General features: G+C 43.6%; 1 protein-coding gene across 2 annotated transcripts in view; it reads right to left on the minus strand.

Annotated features, from left to right (window-relative positions):
- Positions 1–20619, minus strand: part of BTBD9 (BTB domain containing 9) — a 135924-nt gene that overhangs the window by 110223 nt on the left and 5082 nt on the right. For both annotated transcript variants that reach the window (XM_075204453.1, XM_075204454.1), the window contains exons 3-6: positions 19882–20245; positions 18689–18953; positions 10455–10674; positions 10085–10204 (exon numbers count right to left, since the gene is read on the minus strand). In XM_075204453.1, the coding sequence (XP_075060554.1) occupies positions 10085–10204; positions 10455–10674; positions 18689–18953; positions 19882–20245 (969 nt within the window). The remainder of the gene's footprint in view (positions 1–10084; positions 10205–10454; positions 10675–18688; positions 18954–19881; positions 20246–20619) is intronic.

A 20619-nucleotide genomic window follows, 5' to 3' on the forward strand; every position in this document is an offset into this window, starting at 1 on the left:
GCCTTCTAAGTCAACAATAAGAAAGAACGATTCCCTCGTTAACGGAAGCAAAATTATATCCACGTTACCAGGAACAGTTACAATGACACAGCGATTCCCATGTTACCAGCAACAGCTAACATGACACAGCGATTCCCATGTTACCAGGAACAGTTACCATGACACAGCGATTCCCATGTTACCAGCAACAGCTAACATGACACAGCGATTCCCATGTTACCAGGAACAGTTACAATGACACAGCGATTCCCATGTTACCAGCAACAGCTAACATGACACAGCGATTCCCATGTTACCAGGAACAGTTACCATGACACAGCGATTCCCATGTTACCAGGAACAGTTACCATGACACAGCGATTCCCATGTTACCAGGAACAGTTACCATGACACAGCGATTCCCATGTTACCAAAACCGGTTAACATGACACAGAAATTTCAACGTTACCAGGAACAGTTTCCATGACCCAGCATTTCCTGCGTTACCAGGAACAGTTAACATGTTACATAGCAATTCCCGCAGTGCATAAAGCAGTTAACCAGGGGGGGTGCACTGGCTACCATGGTACTACCTGTATTCCTTCATACAAAATATAGTGAGTCGATATAGTTTTCATTGGGCCGTATTTGCTTCCAAAACCTCTTTTCTTCTTTTAGTGTTGGAGTTTCATATATGGATATTTGACTGTCCAGTGTGTCTCCTAAATAAATATCCACGTGTACCATACATTACTGTGGGTGGCCATATACAGTACTACGCAGAAATCAGCAGCTGGGGTACACACTGCAGATACTGTGCTTCCAGCCAATTGTATACACCAGTGGAGTCAGATATCTTGTAGCTAAACCAGTAACGCCACATGGCAGTGATCTCACTGGCTCTGATGGAATTGATTGGCCGCATGGCAGTGATGTCCTGGCTGCTAGTAAATTGATTGGCCGCATGGCAGTGATGTCACTGGCTCCTAGTAAATTGATTGGTCGCATGGCAGTGATGTCACTGGCTCCTAGTAAATTGATTGGTCGCATGGCAGTGATGTCCTGGCTGCTAGTAAATTGATTGGACGCATGGCAGTGATGTCACTGGCTCCTAGTAAATTGATTGGCCGCATGGCAGTGATGTCACTGGCTCCTAGTAAATTGATTGGTCGCATGGCAGTGATGTCACTGGCTCCTAGTAAATTGATTGGCCGCATGGCAGTGATGTCACTGGCTCCTAGTAAATTGATTGGCCGCATGGCAGTGATGTCACTGGCTCCTAGTAAATTGATTGGTCGCATGGCAGTGATGTCCTGGCTGCTAGTAAATTGATTGGACGCATGGCAGTGATGTCACTGGCTCCTAGTAAATTGATTGGACGCATGGCAGTGATGTCACTGGCTCCTAGTAAATTGATTGGCCGCATGGCAGTGATGTCACTGGCTCCTAGTAAATTGATTGGCCGCATGGCAGTGATGTCACTGGCTCCTAGTAAAATGATTGGCCGCATGGCAGTGATGTCACTGGCTCCTAGTAAATTGATTGGCCGCATGGCAGTGATGTCACTGGCTCCTAGTAAATTGATTGGTCGCATGGCAGTGATGTCACTGGCTCCTAGTAAATTGATTGGTCGCATGGCAGTGATGTCACTGGCTCCTAGTAAATTGACTGGTCGCATGGCAGTGATGTCCTGGCTGCTAGTAAATTGATTGGACGCATGGCAGTGATGTCACTGGCTCCTAGTAAATTGATTGGTCGCATGGCAGTGATGTCACTGGCTCCTAGTAAATTGATTGGTCGCATGGCAGTGATGTCACTGGCTCCTAGTAAATTGATTGGTCGCATGGCAGTGATGTCCTGGCTGCTAGTAAATTGATTGGACGCATGGCAGTGATGTCACTGGCTCCTAGTAAACTGATTGGCCGCATGGCAGTGATGTCACTGGCTCCTACGGAATTGGCTGCAATCTGATGGCAATTCAGCTAATGTATGTTTGTGTGTTCCTTAGGTGTATATGTAACATGTATGTATTCTCTATTCGCACAAGTCACTATGTAGATGCATAGAAAAGTGTGTCGCTTTAGTGACATGGAAGGAGTCAAACATCAGCTGAGGTCATGCACTGACCATAAGGTACGTAGGCTGATCCTGGACACATCTCTCAGACAGATAGGGGACAGAGTCAGGAGTGAGGGGCCAGCAAGTTTGTAGGACAGAGCCATAAGCTCTGCATATTTTTAGGAGTATGATTATGCACATAGGGGGGTGTGATTATGCAAAGTAGTGGGTGTGGCTTCACAGAATTGGGCGACGGTGAATACATGAATATCCATCCACACATTGCACAGCATATTAACATAGTATTTACATGCTAGTTACTGATAGACATTACATACTACTATTAGCCTTTATTTATACTACATACTGCACAGTTTGAATAGACAGCAGAGTGCGCCCAGCTGCGTACAAGACATATGTAAATATTCATAACTCAGTCTCACTGCATTTGATTTCCATTTTGTCCAACAACACAATGTAATCTATCGGAGCGTGTGGCTACAAACAGGAATTTATCTTGTAAAACATTGTATCACTTTGTGCAGGTATCATATACAACGTTCTAGGCTCACATATAGGCTTAGCCACTAATTCCAGGGCCGACCCCGAGCCCTCCCCAGGCAAACGGAAGGTTTGTGCCCTCTAGTGGCTGCCACCAGATACTGCATCATGTTACAGAACCATTACTCTTATTCATCTATAACAGAGGAAGATGTTTTCGAGCTGTTGTGGAAATAGGAGACTCAGCCATGCTGGTATTGTTAGTTCCACAAGAGGTGGACAACCATACATTGCCGAGCTCGGATCTATAGAGACTGCAGGACATAAATATCACTGTGCACGACTCTGTGCAATGTGAGACACGAAGTACTAGTCGTTGTACTAGTGAGAGCGTTACACTCTATCACACGTCCCAACACGGCTGCGTAAGCCTTTCACAGAGACACCAGCAGCTCTGTACCAGGGAACAGTGAGGTGAGACAGAACAGTAATAAATCCGTCCGCTGGGGATACAATACAGAATATTAACAATTAGGAGTAAAAAGGATGAAAGCTGCCTGTGTAATGTGGGAGCTGCAGGAACAGAGACCGGTCACTGCCTCTGTAATTACTGACAATGGGACCTGACACCGGCCAGGAGAGGAATCCCTGTAATACAACCCATATAATGCATATAACCCATATCACTGTGGCTCAGTGGTTAGCACTTCTGCTTACAGTTCAATTCCCGACCATGGCCTTATCTGTGAGGAGTTTGTATGTTCTGCCCGTATTTGCGGGGGTTTCCTCCGGGTGCTCTGGTTTCCTCCCACACTCCAAAAACTGGTAGGTTAATTGGCTGCTAACAAATTGACCCTAGTCTCTCTCTGTCTGTGTGTGTATATTAGGGAATTTATACTGTAAGCCCCAATGGGGCAGGGACTGATATGAGTTCTCTGTACAGCGCTGCGGAATCAGTGGCGCTATATAAATGATGATAACGCTCAGTCCTAAGTCCTACACCACAAACACGGCTAATGTAACCAGAGAATCACAACCGTGTAACATATATGAATCACCCACTATCCTGTCACTGTGTATGTCAGTGCACCATAATACAGCCACCGTCTATCAGTGCAACTTAAGAGGAAACAAAAGAGATATAAAATCTATCTCAGGAACGCTCGACAGGTGCGTTAAATGCCAGGAAAATTGCCCAAAATCTGACTGAAGTAAACTGTTCCTCTCTCTGCCTCTCGTCTATGTGCTCTGGGCCTAAGGGTCCCAGGCTGGCTTAGGCACAGTTCCACAATGATTTGCTGCTGATCTGGTAAGCCCCCCCACCCCTGGTAAGCCCCCCCACCCCTGGTAAGCCCCCCCACCCCTGGTAAGCCCCCCCTCCCCTGGTAAGCCCCCCCTCCCCTGGTAAGCCCCCCTCCCCTACGGGAGCACAGAGGCTTAAACTGCGCCCGTGTGTAATTTGCCGACAGCAGCTTATATCCTGTGTAAACGTTATAGGAAGCGTTGTGTATTTTATCCCCTCTTTTAATGTGACAATGCAAACGACCTGAATTCAGCAGAAAAACAGGAAGGTGTGAAATAAAGATCTTGTGAAGCCTCTTTACATTGCCCTTAATGAGATCCCAGGAGCCACAGGCGAAAAAATAACAAATTGTCCTCTCCGTAACGCGCGCTGGAAAAATTGGACGGAAATAAAAGAGAAAAGCCTGAAGCTTGTCACACAAAATTAATTGAACGTTGCCATGCCAAGAAAACATTGGTAATAACAGCCGCCCCCAGCAGAATTAAGGTTTCCATACCATGGGAAGGGAAAAAATATAAATTTATGGCAGTAATTTATTCAGAGTTTTTCAAAACTGCTTTGCTGATCTTCCTGCGTTTGCTGCAGATCTCCCGGAGGAGCAATAAGGAAAATGTTAGACAGAAATAGGCAGCGGTCTCCGATCTCCTCCTGCTCACATGCAGCTGCTGTACCTGTGCTGGGGATAATGCAGGGTCTGCAGGACCCTCGCCCCATTACAGAACAGCGGCCAGGGGATGGACAGAGATATAAACAGAGGAGCAGAAAGAGGGGATCATACACAGCAAAATAACGCTTAGCTGAGTCACTGGCTTACAGTCTCTTACACACTTTACTGTCTGACAGTGGCAGTAAAAATTCAGGGTAAGACCACAAATTATAATTATGTGTTTAGTTGTCCCTCCATATACTGCAAAACACTGCAATGTATTGAAATAGAATTTGCAATTATTTGTTACTAAACAGAGTGTTATTGTTCTCAGGTTCGTAGACAGTGTGCCCCCCTCAATCATTGACTAAAGTGTTTCATGGACATCAAGAGCAACAGTAACGAAAAAATATTAAAGGTAAAAGGTATCATAAGAATTCTCACAGCTACAAATGATGTATAGAGCTGAATGTGGGCAGCACAGTGGCCTAGTGGTTAGCACTTCTGCCTCACAGCACTGGGGTCATGAGTTCGATTCCCAACCATGGCCTTATCTGTGTGGAGTTTGTATGTTTTCCCCGTGTTTGCGTGGGTTTCCTCCAGGTGCTCTAGTTTCCTCCCACACTCCAAAAACATACTGGTAGGTTAATTGGCTGCAATCAAATTGACCCCAGTCTCTCTCTATCTGTGTGTGAGTGTGTGTCTATAGTAGGGAATTTAGACTGTAAGCTCCAATGGGGCAGGGACTGGTGTGAATGAGTACAGCGCTGCGGAATTAGTGGCGCTATATAAATAAATGATGATGATGATGATGATGATGAATGTCACGGAACGTCGTGAAGCTTGAACCATGATAACACAGAGGAGTATGCAGCCAGCCGCTATTACAGATCTATCTCCAATCACAAAGGATCCCGTCTACGGGGAGTGTGCGCTGGGGGGTGGCAGAGCGGCATTGCAGGTCAATTAACTTATAGTTGTAATTAAATAAAAAAGCACCAGCATTTCATGCAGTGCTGCAAACTTGGAAGATTAAAAATGCTAAATTAAAATGCAATAAAAAGAAGACGAGGAGAGCCTGGAGGAGGTAAAGAGCAATGTCTGACAGAACGTCAGCAAACTTCAAGGAATGAAAGAATGTAAATAGTCATCTGTGCGCAGTGTTTATAGGTTTAAATAATATTTATCTACAAAACAGCTTATTATCTGTATAACACAGGGACCAGCTGTAAAATTAGCCGTCTGCCTTCTCAGAAATCATAGTTCGTTTAATATATGTGAGAACAGGTGGGCAAAGTCAGGCAGGGAAACATCCTACCAACTCTTCCGTAAATAGACAATAACACCACCAGCTCCTCCTATGATATACAGTAATAAAACTGCCAGATCCTCCTGTGATATACAGTAACACCGCCAGCTCCTACTGTGATATACAGTAACACCGCCAGCTCCTCGTGTGATATACAGTAATAACGCCAGCTCCTCCTATGATATACAGTAACACCGCCAGCTCCTCTTGTGATATACAGTAATAACACTGCCAGATCCTCCTGTGATATACAGTAACACCGCCAGCTCCTACTGTGATATACAGTAATAACACCAGCTCCTCCTATGATATACAGTAATAACACCAGCTCCTCCTGTGATATACAGTAACACCGCCAGCTCCTCGTGTGATATACAGTAATAACACCAGCTTCTGTTATATACAGTAATAACACTGCCAGATCCTCCTGATATACAGTAATAACACCAGCTCCTCCTGTGATATACAGTAATAACACCAGCTCCTCCTGTGATATACAGTAATAACACCAGCTCCTCCTGTGATATACAGTAATAACACCAGCTCCTCCTGTGATATACAGTAATAACACCAGCTCCTCCTGTGATATACAGTAATAACACTGCCAGATCCTCCTGTGATATACAGTAACACCACCAGCTCCTCCTGTAATATACAGTAACACTGCCAGCTCCTCCTGTGATATACAGTAATAACACTGCCAGATCCTCCTGTGATATACAGTAATAACACCAGCTCCTCCTGTTATATACAGTAATAACACCAGCTCCTCCTGTGATATACAGTAATAACACCAGCTCCTCCTGTTATATACAGTAATAACACCAGCTCCTCCTGTGATATACAGTAATAACACCAGCTCCTCCTGTGATATACAGTAATAACACCAGCTCCTGTGATATACAGTAATAACACTGCCAGATCCTCCTGTGATATACAGTAATAACACCAGCTCCTGTGATATACAGTAATAACACTGCCAGATCCTCCTGTGATATACAGTAACACCACCAGCTCCTCCTGTAATATACAGTAATAACACCAGCTCCTCCTGTGATATACAGTAATAACACTGCCAGATCCTCCTGTGATATACAGTAACACCACCAGCTCCTCCTGTAATATACAGTAATAACACTGCCAGATCCTCCTGTGATATACAGTAATAACACCAGCTCCTGTGATATACAGTAATAACACTGCCAGATCCTCCTGTGATATACAGTAACACCACCAGCTCCTCCTGTAATATACAGTAATAACACTGCCAGCTCCTCTTGTGATATACAGTAATAACACCAGCTCCTCCTGTTATATACAGTAATAACACCAGCTCCTCCTGTTATATACAGTAATAACACCAGCTCCTCCTGTGATATACAGTAATAACACCAGCTCCTCCTGTGATATACAGTAATAACACCAGCTCCTCCTGTGATATACAGTAATAACACTGCCAGATCCTCCTGTGATATACAGTAATAACACCAGCTCCTGTCATATACAGTAATAACACCAGCTCCTCCTGTGATATACAGTAATAACACTGCCAGATCCTCCTGTCATATACAGTAATAACACCAGCTCCTCCTGTGATATACAGTAATAACACTGCCAGATCCTCCTGTCATATACAGTAATAACACCAGCTCCTCCTGTTATATACAGTAATAACGCCAGCTCCTGTCATATACAGTAATAACACCAGCTCCTCCTGTGATATACAGTAATAACACCAGCTCCTCCTGTTATATACAGTAATAACACTGCCAGATCCTTCTGTAATATACAGTAACACCGCCAGCTCCTCCTGTGATATACAGTAATAACACTGCCAGCTCCTCCTGTGATATACAGTAATAACACTGCCAGATCCTCCTGTGATATACAGTAATAACACCAGCTCCTGTCATATACAGTAACACCGCCAGCTCCTCCTGTGATATACAGTAATAACACTGCCTGATCCTGTTGTGATATACAGTAACACCAGCTCCTCCTGTGATATACAGTAATAACACCAGCTCCTCCTGTGATATACAGTAATAACACTGCCTGATCCTGTTGTGATATACAGTAATAACACTGCCTGATCCTGTTGTGATATACAGTAATAACACCAGCTCCTCCTGTGATATACAGTAATAACACCAGCTCCTCCTGTGATATACAGTAATAACACCAGCTCCTCTTGTGATATACAGTAATAACACCAGCTCCTCTTGTGATATACAGTAATAACACCAGCTCCTCCTGTGATATACAGTAATAACACCAGCTCCTCCTGTGATATACAGTAATAACACCAGCTCCTCCTGTGATATACAGTAATAACACCAGATCCTCCTGTGATATACAGTAATAACACCAGCTCCTCCTGTGATATACAGTAATAACACCAGATCCTCCTGTGATATACAGTAATAACACCAGCTCCTCCTGTGATATACAGTAATAACACCAGCTCCTCCTGTGATATACAGTAATAACACCAGCTCCTCCTGTGATATACAGTAATAACACCAGCTCCTCCTGTGATATACAGTAATAACACCAGCTCCTCCTGTGATATACAGTAATAACACCAGCTCCTCCTGTGATATACAGTAATAACACCAGCTCCTCCTGTGATATACAGTAATAACACCAGCTCCTCCTGTGATATACAGTAATAACACCAGATCCTCCTGTGATATACAGTAATAACACCAGCTCCTCCTGTGATATACAGTAATAACACCAGCTCCTCCTGTGATATACAGTAATAACACCAGCTCCTCTTGTGATATACAGTAATAACACCAGCTCCTCCTGTGATATACAGTAATAACACCAGCTCCTCCTGTGATATACAGTAATAACACCAGCTCCTCCTGTGATATACAGTAATAACACCAGATCCTCCTGTGATATACAGTAATAACACCAGCTCCTCCTGTGATATACAGTAATAACACCAGCTCCTCCTGTAATATACAGTAATAACACTGCCAGCTCCTCCTGTAATATACAGTAATAACACCAGCTCCTGTGATATACAGTAATAACACCAGCTCCTCCTGTGATATACAGTAATAACACCAGCTCCTCCTGTGATATACAGTAATAACACCAGCTCCTCCTGTAATATACAGTAATAACACCAGCTCCTCCTGTAATATACAGTAATAACACCAGCTCCTCTTGTGATATACAGTAATAACACCAGATCCTCCTGTGATATACAGTAATAACACTGCCAGATCCTCCTGTGATATACAGTAACACCACCAGCTCCTCCTGTAATATACAGTAATAACACCAGCTCCTCCTGTGATATACAATAACATACCGATTTATTTTTTGCCCAATTACTGCTAAAGTTACAAAGACATGCAATAATTTTAAACAAATAATCTACTTATAAACATTCTCCTCACGGAACAACTTGTACATAAAGAACAATTTATAAATGTTCCAATCAGATTTTCAGCACTCCATAAAAAGATGAAGCCTGCAGACACACTCAGTAATAAAACTGTTTCCAGAAGCCGGGCAATCAAACTATTTAAATCCCATTTTTGTGGCCTGTCACATTTCAAACAATCTCCGAGATGAGATCACATCACTGTTCATGAGCCGCAAAGAGGGATAATTGTGAGCTCTCATCCTATATGATTGTTCCAAGTAAACATCAGTGTGCGTGCAGGGATCTTACTCCTGGGTAACTAGTTCACCAGAAATAAAGTCATAGATATGAAGCTGAATGACCACAAAACTTGTACAATGATCATTTTATGGCAAGGACAACAGTGCCACCTAGTGGATCCACTTGATACTACAGTAGAAATATCAGCTGCTGTATCACAATCTAGTTTACACTGGGAACTCCTTGCAATGAATCAGGCAGATGGCTTATCTGAAAACTGTATTAGTAACAACAGCAAATAGCAGATGACAGGGTCAGCGGGGGAAGGGGAGGTGTGAGCGGGCTGTTTGTATGAAGTAGCTAATGATCTAGGTATACTCCCTCCAAACACTGCACAGAACAAACTGATAGCATCAAAACCTGGTGGGACAGAGCAGATACGTCACGGTAGAAAGGATTGGAATACATCTGAGATTACCTGGTAGACTGAAGAGAGCCACTAACAATACAACGTGATTTGTAAAAGTTCAACTATAATAAGATAAGTCACCTATAGACCTCTCCTTCTAGACAGCCCAGCACTCACATGGGAAATGTATCAACACTGAGCAACTAAAGAGGCTGCATAGAACCACATACATATCACACAGTGACACCTACCTGCAAACACGGGCTGGGAAATACAGCTTCTGCCAGGACCTACAGTAATACTGTGAGTGGTCAATGACTCGTATCCAGTCCAGTTCATCCATGGACACTTCAATGTAATAGGAATACGACCTATGGATAACAACCACACAAGATATTAGTCTTTATTGACAATTATTTTCCCACCATCTGGCCATGTCATCGGTCCAAGGTTCCCACTCCAACTCTGGTCATTTCATCAGTCCGAGGTCCTCCCTGAACTGTGTATACTGTGAGTAACACTATGACATATGACCTTGCTGTGTACAGGGATGATCAGTGGGGATGACGCCTATACACAAGATATACATATATTATATGTGTACCGCCCAGGGATTCTTACCGGCTGTCCCGATCCCACAGGAGAAGGCGGATGTGGTTAATAATGGAGGGCTGGCCCAGCTTTACTTCCAGTCCGGAGCGACAGTCATCTTCAATCGGGTGTCGAGAAAAACCATGGTCCAAGTCATAATTCTGAGTGTCCCCATCCAGCAGGGCGGATTTCAGCTCTCCCTTTACCACCTGGGCCCCGTACTTCATTGTGGCGATGTTCTCCTCCGGAACTGGAAGATTGAGGCAGTGAGTTCAGGGACAAGAGGCAATACAGGGAATATTCACATGTAAGGAATCCTCTGGGCCCACCGCATTGTTTATGAAAAGACAATTTTACCCCTTTCCCAGGTATTTATAGTGTATCTGCCCTCACCTAAGATGGCCAATATTTTAATAGTCACCATGGGTTTACGGGACCCGGCCCAGTCACCACGGGTTTACGGGACCCGGCCCAGTCACCATGGGTTTACGGGACCCGGCCCATCACCACGGGTTTACGGGACCCGGCCCAGTCACCACGGGTTTACGGGACCCGGCCCATCACCACGGGTTTACGGGACCCGGCCCATCACCACGGGTTTGCGGGACCCGGCCCAGTCACCACGGGTTTGCGGGACCCGGTCCAGTCACCACGGGTCATGGGAAGTCAGTACAGATTACTTTTGTAACTTGCCACCTAGCTCACTTACCTCTGCCTTCCCCACCCCCCAGACCCTGACAATATATACAAATCACATGGCAGAGACACGTTTGGCAACATCCTAGTAGCAGCTTAAAGGACAATTGGTGAAAAGATCACCCAATAGGGAGCTGGTTCTCGAGGCATCCAGTCCATAAATATAAAAACAAATTTATTAGATCATTTATTAAATCTTATAACTAGGTTTCAAAAGTCGGCAAATATTAGTTAAAAACAAAGCAAGTGACGGAAGTATGAAAAATAAGTGAATAATAAATAAAACGGACCCTTCAGGGAAGCTGGTTATGGATGATGTGTAATATCAATATCTCATAGGTGTAGAGAGGTCTTTGGTGAGTTCGGTTATGAATCATATATTAAAACAGAGTCCATATCTAATATCTCATGTCTGGCCCTATTAACAATCCACCCAAAATTGATAGGATTATTGGGAATGTGGGTAGATGTGGTCAGAACATGACTTCCATCAGTCTCAGAGCAGTCATCTTCTGACTACAATAACAGAGAGCGGTGATCTTCTGACTACAATAACAGAGAGCGGTGATCTTCTGACTACAATAACAGAGAGCGGTGATCTTCTGACTACAATAACAGAGAGCGGTCATCTTCTGACTACAATAACAGAGAGCGGTGATCTTCTGACTACAATAACAGAGAGCGGTCATCTTCTGACTACAATAACAGAGAGCGGTCATCTTCTGACTACAATAACAGAGAGCGGTCATCTTCTGACTACAATAACAGAGAGCGGTCATCTTCTGACTACAATAACAGAGAGCGGTCATCTTCTGACTACAATAACAGAGAGCGGTGATCTTCTGACTACAATAACAGAGAGCGGTGATCTTCTGACTACAATAACAGAGAGCGGTCATCTTCTGACTACAATAACAGAGAGCGGTCATCTTCTGACTACAATAACAGAGAGCGGTCATCTTCTGACTACAATAACAGAGAGCGGTCATCTTCTGACTACAATAACAGAGAGCGGTCATCTTCTGACTACAATAACAGAGAGCGGTCATCTTCTGACTACAATAACAGAGAGCGGTGATCTTCTGACTACAATAACAGAGAGCGGTCATCTTCTGACTACAATAACAGAGAGCGGTCATCTTCTGACTACAATAACAGAGAGCGGTCATCTTCTGACTACAATAACAGAGAGCGGTCATCTTCTGACTACAATAACAGAGAGCGGTCATCTTCTGACTACAATAACAGAGAGCGGTCATCTTCTGACTACAATAACAGAGAGCGGTGATCTTCTGACTACAATAACAGAGAGCGGTGATCTTCTGACTACAATAACAGAGAGCGGTGATCTTCTGACTACAATAACAGAGAGCGGTCATCTTCTGACTACAATAACAGAGAGCGGTGATCTTCTGACTACAATAACAGAGAGCGGTGATCTTCTGACTACAATAACAGAGAGCGGTCATCTTCTGACTACAATAACAGAGAGCGATGATCTTCTGACTACAATAACAGAGAGCGGTCATCTTCTGACTACAATAACAGAGAGCGGTCATCTTCTGACTACAATAACAGAGAGAGGTGATCTTCTGACTACAATAACAGAGAGCGGTCATCTTCTGACTACAATAACAGAGAGCGGTGATCTTCTGAAAACAATAACAGAGAGCGATGATCTTCTGACTACAATAACAGAGAGCGGTCATCTTCTGACTACAATAACAGAGAGCGGTCATCTTCTGACTACAATAACAGAGAGCGGTCATCTTCTGACTACAATATCAGAGAGCGGCCATCTTCTGACTACAATAACAGAGAGCGGTCATCTTCTGACTACAATAACAGAGAGCGGTCATCTTCTGACTACAATAACAGAGAGCGGTCATCTTCTGACTACAATAACAGAGAGCGGTCATCTTCTGACTACAATAACAGAGAGCGGTGATCTTCTGACTACAATAACAGAGAGAGGTGATCTTCTGACTACAATAACAGAGAGCGGTCATCTTCTGACTACAATAACAGAGAGCGGTGATCTTCTGACTACAATAACAGAGAGCGGTGATCTTCTTACTACAATAACAGAGAGCGGTGATCTTCTGACTACAATAACAGAGAGCGGTCATCTTCTAACTACAATAACAGAGAGCGGTGATCTTCTGACTACAATAACAGAGGGCGGTCATCTTCTGACTACAATAACAGAGAGCGGTCATCTTCTGACTACAATAACAGAGAGCGGTCATCTTCTGACTACAATAACAGAGAGCGGTCATCTTCTGACTACAATAACAGAGAGCGATGATCTTCTGACTACAATAACAGAGAGCGGTCATCTTCTGACTACAATAACAGAGAGCGGTCATCTTCTGACTACAATAACAGAGAGCGGTGATCTTCTGACTACAATAACAGAGAGCGGTGATCTTCTGACTACAATAACAGAGAGCGGTGATCTTCTGACTACAATAACAGAGAGCGGTGATCTTCTGACTACAATACAGAGAGCGGTGATCTTCTGACTACAATAACAGAGAGCGGTCATCTTCTGACTACAATAACAGAGAGCGATGATCTTCTGACTACAATAACAGAGAGCGGTCATCTTCTGACTACAATAACAGAGAGCGATGATCTTCTGACTACAATAACAGAGAGCGATGATCTTCTGACTACAATAACAGAGAGCGGTGATCTTCTGACTACAATAACAGAGAGCGGTCATCTTCTGACTACAATAACAGAGAGCGGTCATCTTCTGACTACAATAACAGAGAGCGATGATCTTCTGACTACAATAACAGAGAGCGGTGATCTTCTGACTACAATAACAGAGAGCGGTGATCTTCTGACTACAATAACAGAGAGCGGTGATCTTCTGACTACAATAACAGAGAGCGGTCATCTTCTGACTACAATAACAGAGAGCGGTGATCTTCTGACTACAATAACAGAGAGCGGTGATCTTCTGACTACAATACAGAGAGCGGTGATCTTCTGACTACAATAACAGAGAGCGATGATCTTTTGACTACAATAACAGAGAGCGGTCATCTTATGACTACAATAACAGAGAGCGATGATCTTCTGACTACAATAACAGAGAGCGGTGATCTTCTGACTACAATAACAGAGAGCGGTCATCTTCTGACTACAATAACAGAGAGCGATGATCTTCTGACTACAATAACAGAGAGCGATGATCTTCTGACTACAATAACAGAGAGCGGTCATCTTCTGACTACAATAACAGAGAGCGGTGATCTTCTGACTACAATAACAGAGAGCGGTGATCTTCTGACTACAATAACAGAGAGCGGTCATCTTCTGACTACAATAACAGAGAGCGGTCATCTTCTGACTACAATAACAGAGAGCGATGATCTTCTGACTACAATAACAGAGAGCGGTCATCTTCTGACTACAATAACAGAGAGCGATGATCTTCTGACTACAATAACAGAGAGCGATGATCTTCTGACTACAATAACAGAGAGCCATGATATTCTGACTACAATAACAGAGAGCGGTGATCTTCTGACTACAATAACAGAGAGCGATGATCTTCTGACTACAATAACAGAGAGCGATGATCTTCTGACTACAATAACAGAGAGCGATGATCTTCTGACTACAATAACAGAGAGCGGTGATCTTCTGACTACAATAACAGAGAGCGGTGATCTTCTGACTACAATAACAGAGAGCGGTGATCTTCTGACTACAATAACAGAGAGTGGTCATCTTCTGACTACAATAACAGAGAGCGATGATCTTCTGACTACAATAACAGAGAGCGGTCATTTTCTGACTACAATAACAGAGAGCGATGATCTTCTGACTACAATAACAGAGAGCGGTCATCTTCTGACTACAATAACAGAGAGCGGTGATCTTCTGACTACAATAACAGAGAGCGGTGATCTTCTGACTACAATAACAGAGAGCGGTCATCTTCTGACTACAATAACAGAGAGCGGTCATCTTCTGACTACAATAACAGAGAGCGGTCATCTTCTGACTACAATAACAGAGAGCGGTCATCTTCTGACTACAATAACAGAGAGCGGTCATCTTCTAACTACAATAACAGAGAGCGGTCATCTTCTAACTACAATAACAGAGAGCGGTCATCTTCTGACTACAATAACAGAGAGCGGTCATCTTCTGACTACAATAACAGAGAGCGGTCATCTTCTGACTACAATAACAGAGAGCGGTCATCTTCTGACTACAATAACAGAGAGCGGTGATCTTCTGACTACAATAACAGAGAGCGATGATCTTCTGACTACAATAACAGAGAGCGGTCATCTTCTGACTACAATAACAGAGAGCGGTCATCTTATGACTACAATAACAGAGAGCGATGATCTTCTGACTACAATAACAGAGAGCGGTGATCTTCTGACTACAATAACAGAGAGCGGTGATCTTCTGACTACAATACAGAGAGCGGTGATCTTCTGACTACAATACAGAGAGCGGTGATCTTCTGACTACAATAACAGAGAGCGATGATCTTTTGACTACAATAACAGAGAGCGGTCATCTTATGACTACAATAACAGAGAGCGATGATCTTCTGACTACAATAACAGAGAGCGGTGATCTTCTGACTACAATAACAGAGAGCGGTCATCTTCTGACTACAATAACAGAGAGCGATGATCTTCTGACTACAATAACAGAGAGCGATGATCTTCTGACTACAATAACAGAGAGCGGTCATCTTCTGACTACAATAACAGAGAGCGGTCATCTTCTGACTACAATAACAGAGAGCGATGATCTTCTGACTACAATAACAGAGAGCGGTCATCTTCTGACTACAATAACAGAGAGCGGTCATCTTCTGACTACAATAACAGAGAGCGGTCATCTTCTGACTACAATAACAGAGAGCGATGATCTTCTGACTACAATAACAGAGAGCGATGATCTTCTGACTACAATAACAGAGAGCGGTGATCTTCTGACTACAATAACAGAGAGCGGTCATCTTCTGACTACAATAAGAGAGCGATGATCTTCTGACTACAATAACAGAGAGCGGTGATCTTCTGACTACAATAACAGAGAGCGGTGATCTTCTGACTACAATAACAGAGAGCGGTGATCTTCTGACTACAATAACAGAGAGCGGTCATCTTCTGACTACAATAACAGAGAGCGGTCATCTTCTGACTACAATAACAGAGAGCGGTCATCTTCTGACTACAATAACAGAGAGCGGTCATCTTCTGACTACAATAACAGAGAGCGGTCATCTTCTGACTACAATAACAGAGAGCGGTCATCTTCTGACTACAATAACAGAGAGCGGTCATCTTCTGACTACAATAACAGAGAGCGGTCATCTTCTGACTACAATAACAGAGAGCGGTCATCTTCTGACTACAATAACAGAGAGCGGTCATCTTCTGACTACAATAAGAGAGCGATGATCTTCTGACTACAATAACAGAGAGCAGTGATCTTCTGACTACAATAACAGAGAGCAGTGATCTTCTGACTACAATAACAGAGAGCGGTCATCTTCTGACTACAATAACAGAGAGCAGTGATCTTCTGACTACAATAACAGAGAGCGGTCATCTTCTGACTACAATAACAGAGAGCGATGATCTTCTGACTACAATAACAGAGAGCGGTGATCTACTGACTACAATAACAGAGAGCGGTCATCTTCTGACTACAATAACAGAGAGCGGTGATCTTCTGACTACAATAACAGAGAGCGATGATCTTTTGACTACAATAACAGAGAGCAGTGATCTTCTGACTACAATAACAGAGAGCGATGATCTTTTGACTACAATAACAGAGAGCGGTGATCTTCTGACTACAATAACAGAGAGCGATGATCTTTTGACTACAATAACAGAGAGCGGTGATCTTCTGACTACAATAACAGAGAGCAGTGATCTTCTGACTACAATAACAGAGAGCGGTGATCTTCTGACTACAATAACAGAGAGCAGTGATCTTCTGACTACAATAACAGAGAGCGGTGCTCTTCTGACTACAATAACAGAGAGCGGTGATCTTCTGACTACAATAACAGAGAGCGGTGATCTTCTGACTACAATAACAGAGAGCGGTGATCTTCTGACTACAATAACAGAGAGCAGTGATCTTCTGACTACAATAACAGAGAGCGGTGATCTTCTGACTACAATAACAGAGAGCGGTGATCTTCTGACTACAATAACAGAGAGCGATGATCTTCTGACTACAATAACAGAGAGCGGTGATCTTCTGACTACAATAACAGAGAGCGGTGATCTTCTGACTACAATAACAGAGAGCGGTGATCTTCTGACTACAATAACAGAGAGCGGTGATCTTCTGACTACAATAACAGAGAGCGGTGATCTTCTGACTACAATAACAGAGAGCGATGATCTTCTGACTACAATAACAGAGAGCGGTGATCTTCTGACTACAATAACAGAGAGCGATGACACCAGAAATGATCCTGCATCTCTGTCCGTGTGCTGAACGATTGGCCACCTACATGTGCTGCTTGGGTGGAACAGCTGTATAGGGATGTGTGTGGGCAGCGATACTGGGGATTACTTACTACTGTCCTCTCTGTGTGTCTACATTACATCGTACCTGACTTTGTACCGATCCTTGCAAAAGTCACGTCTAGGTGATGAAACGCATCAGCTAAGCCATATACACAGACGCTTCAATTAGTACTATATATAGTGGGGATCCGGTAGTCTTGCAGCACTGCTTCTAATTATCAGAGCTGCACTGCCCAAGTGCATGGTTACATTTGGATTTCCTGGGACCTTTGCCGAGGACAATGGTTGACATCTTCAGAATTGGTCTGCACAGAAAGGTTAAAACTAAATATTCTCCCCAAGCAGCGCTTATTTCTTGATTGAGTCAGATATAAAAACCTAACACTGTCTTCTGTTCTGAGAGTGGTTTGCTTTATAATACCACAGCCACACCTCATGTAACATCAAGCTTGTCTCCAAATGGGGAAAGAGAAAGGAGTGAAAACAGGCAGGTTACTCCTGAAGCACACGGGTGAGCTGACCTCTCACCTTTACCAGGTACTGTCCTTTCTTTCCATGTACACTTAGCACGATGTAAAGATGAGACTTCCATAAACACTCACACTGAGAAACCCTCCTGATCCCCACGGGTTATAGGACAAGAGACATTGGTATTTATAACAATTGTTGATTTTTTTCATGACTGCAACATTACATATGTTTTTATACATTTTATCAGAATTTTGCATCACGCATATTATTGAACATTATTATTTAGTATTTTTCTTTAAAGTTATGTAGATAATAAAATCACAATATTTACATTTCTATATTGTAATCCTGCTGAATAGAATTGTGAGAGAAATTTAATAGTTTCATTTATTATTTGGTCCTACGGCGCCCCCTATCTGTATTGTTTTTGTTGTGTTTGGCTACTCTGTCGGTGTGCTGAACGATTGGCCACTAACAGATGCTTATAGGCACACAAATCAGTCTGTGCTTCTTGATCATATAGTAATAAAAGTAGATAAGGAAACATAAATCTCGTACTTAGCATCCCGCGGTAGTTGAGGTCCATGTCGCGGCTCTCAGAGCGCACCTTAATGGCGTCCAGTATGGAGTCTGGGGACAGTAGCGCAGACGGTCTCACCACGTTCAGGAGCTCAGTGAGGCTCATAAGGGGAAGGCGCACAGCGGCCATGATCTCGCCATGGTTCTCCTTCGGGTTGTGTCTGCACCAGCGCATCAGGGACTGGAAAATGTCCTTCTCTGGAGCAGCGAATGAATCTCTCTGCACGATAGCCAGGAGAGCGGCCTGTGGAAAGAATGGGAGATAGTCCCTAAAGTGTGTAAACTCCGGGAGGCCAGTTCATACAAAAATATCACTGAAATCGCTGCCAATGTCATGTCCCCAACTGCATCCGACCTGCTCTCTGCTGCTGAACCAATCCTACACGTTACTACACTCCGAGAGGCTCCTCAGACCTCAGGAAGGCTGGAGGGTGGAGACATAGACAATGGCTCTGTGCTTGCAGCCAATCAGTGGCTCAGGCTCAGGCTCTGTTATGGTACCATTACTTGCTAGGAGTTAACAACACAAGTTTAATTGTTGCAATACAAAATAATTATGCAATGGTCTGCTAGTCATGTTAGACAAATAAATAAGAAGAAAGCAATATGGAGGGTCAGGCTGCCATAATAACTATGAAATAATATGTCTACTAGAGGCCACGCAATGCTCCTGTGGAAGCCGTAGGCTACACCTCTGTGCGGACATCTCTCTTCTGCACATACATCATGCCAAGGTATATTTATTTCCACTAAACTAAATACTTCTCTCAAAGTGACCATGCAGGTTACAATCCGATCTTAAGATCCAATCATTTTTAATCTTATAGTAAGAAAATTAAAATGTGTGTAGGTGACAAAGATTAAATATAACCTCAAGTTGGAGACTGATTATACGATCAGGAATAGTGGAAGTGACGTTCTCTGCAGCTTATGTATTCTGAGAACAGTCTAACGATGTTATGTGTGGTGCAATTGTTCCTTCCTAATCTAAACATTTTTAAAAAATATAGTTGTTTGTACTAAAACGTTTAAAAGTGTTGCATCCATGGTCGTCCTTACACTTTGAGGTGGGTGTGTTATAAGGCTGTAATATATCATTAACACTGTACCCGCTATAACAACAGCTGCAGGATTGGGCTACGGTGGATACAGAAGAATCTGGACTTCGGTACCTTGGACAGTGACAGGAAGCCGTCGCTGGAGAGCACTTCCTGTGCGTTCCTGTCCATGAACATACAACACGTGGTGCAGAGCTTGGAGAGGGAGTACAGGCTGGCCACATCGTAGATCATACACACGTTCTGGGTCTTCAGGATAGTACACAGGTACTCGGACGTGGAGTCTTCCAGCTCCGGGAAACCATACTTGTGTGCCAGGCTCAGGAAATCTAACAGAACCTCCTCGCGCTCATCTCTTAAGCTGGCTCGGCCAGTGTAGATGTACTTCATCAGCATGGAGAACGCCTCGGCTGTTGTATCCTGCAGGACGATCTCTGCCTCTGGCTGAGACTCCCTCATACCTCCGTATAACAGCGCTCTGCACAGAATACAAAGGTCACGAGCTAGACATACATATAACCTAAATATGTCTCCATATAAGAGTGCTCTGCCTATTTCCTGACAAACTACCCTCATGTAGCAGCCAGATGCGATCCGTATACCTTTGCATTGGTGCCAGCGGTGGGCACATTGCAGGGTTATCCAGATATCTGGAGGGAGGATCGCCCTACACAACGCGCTCCAACACAGTTTTCAATTTATCTTATGCTCCAGTCCTCTAGGTTTCTGGATATTATGTGGAGGGACCAACACCTGACTTATACATCTCAGATGAGAAAGCACATTCTGTTGGGGGGGGGTGTCTGGAGGTGTCCCTCCCATTTAAGTGATTATGATTCCACTTATACAGCA

Source organism: Mixophyes fleayi, chromosome 3 (genome assembly GCF_038048845.1).
Source record: "Mixophyes fleayi isolate aMixFle1 chromosome 3, aMixFle1.hap1, whole genome shotgun sequence".
In the NCBI taxonomy this organism is placed as follows: Eukaryota; Metazoa; Chordata; class Amphibia; order Anura; family Limnodynastidae; genus Mixophyes; species Mixophyes fleayi.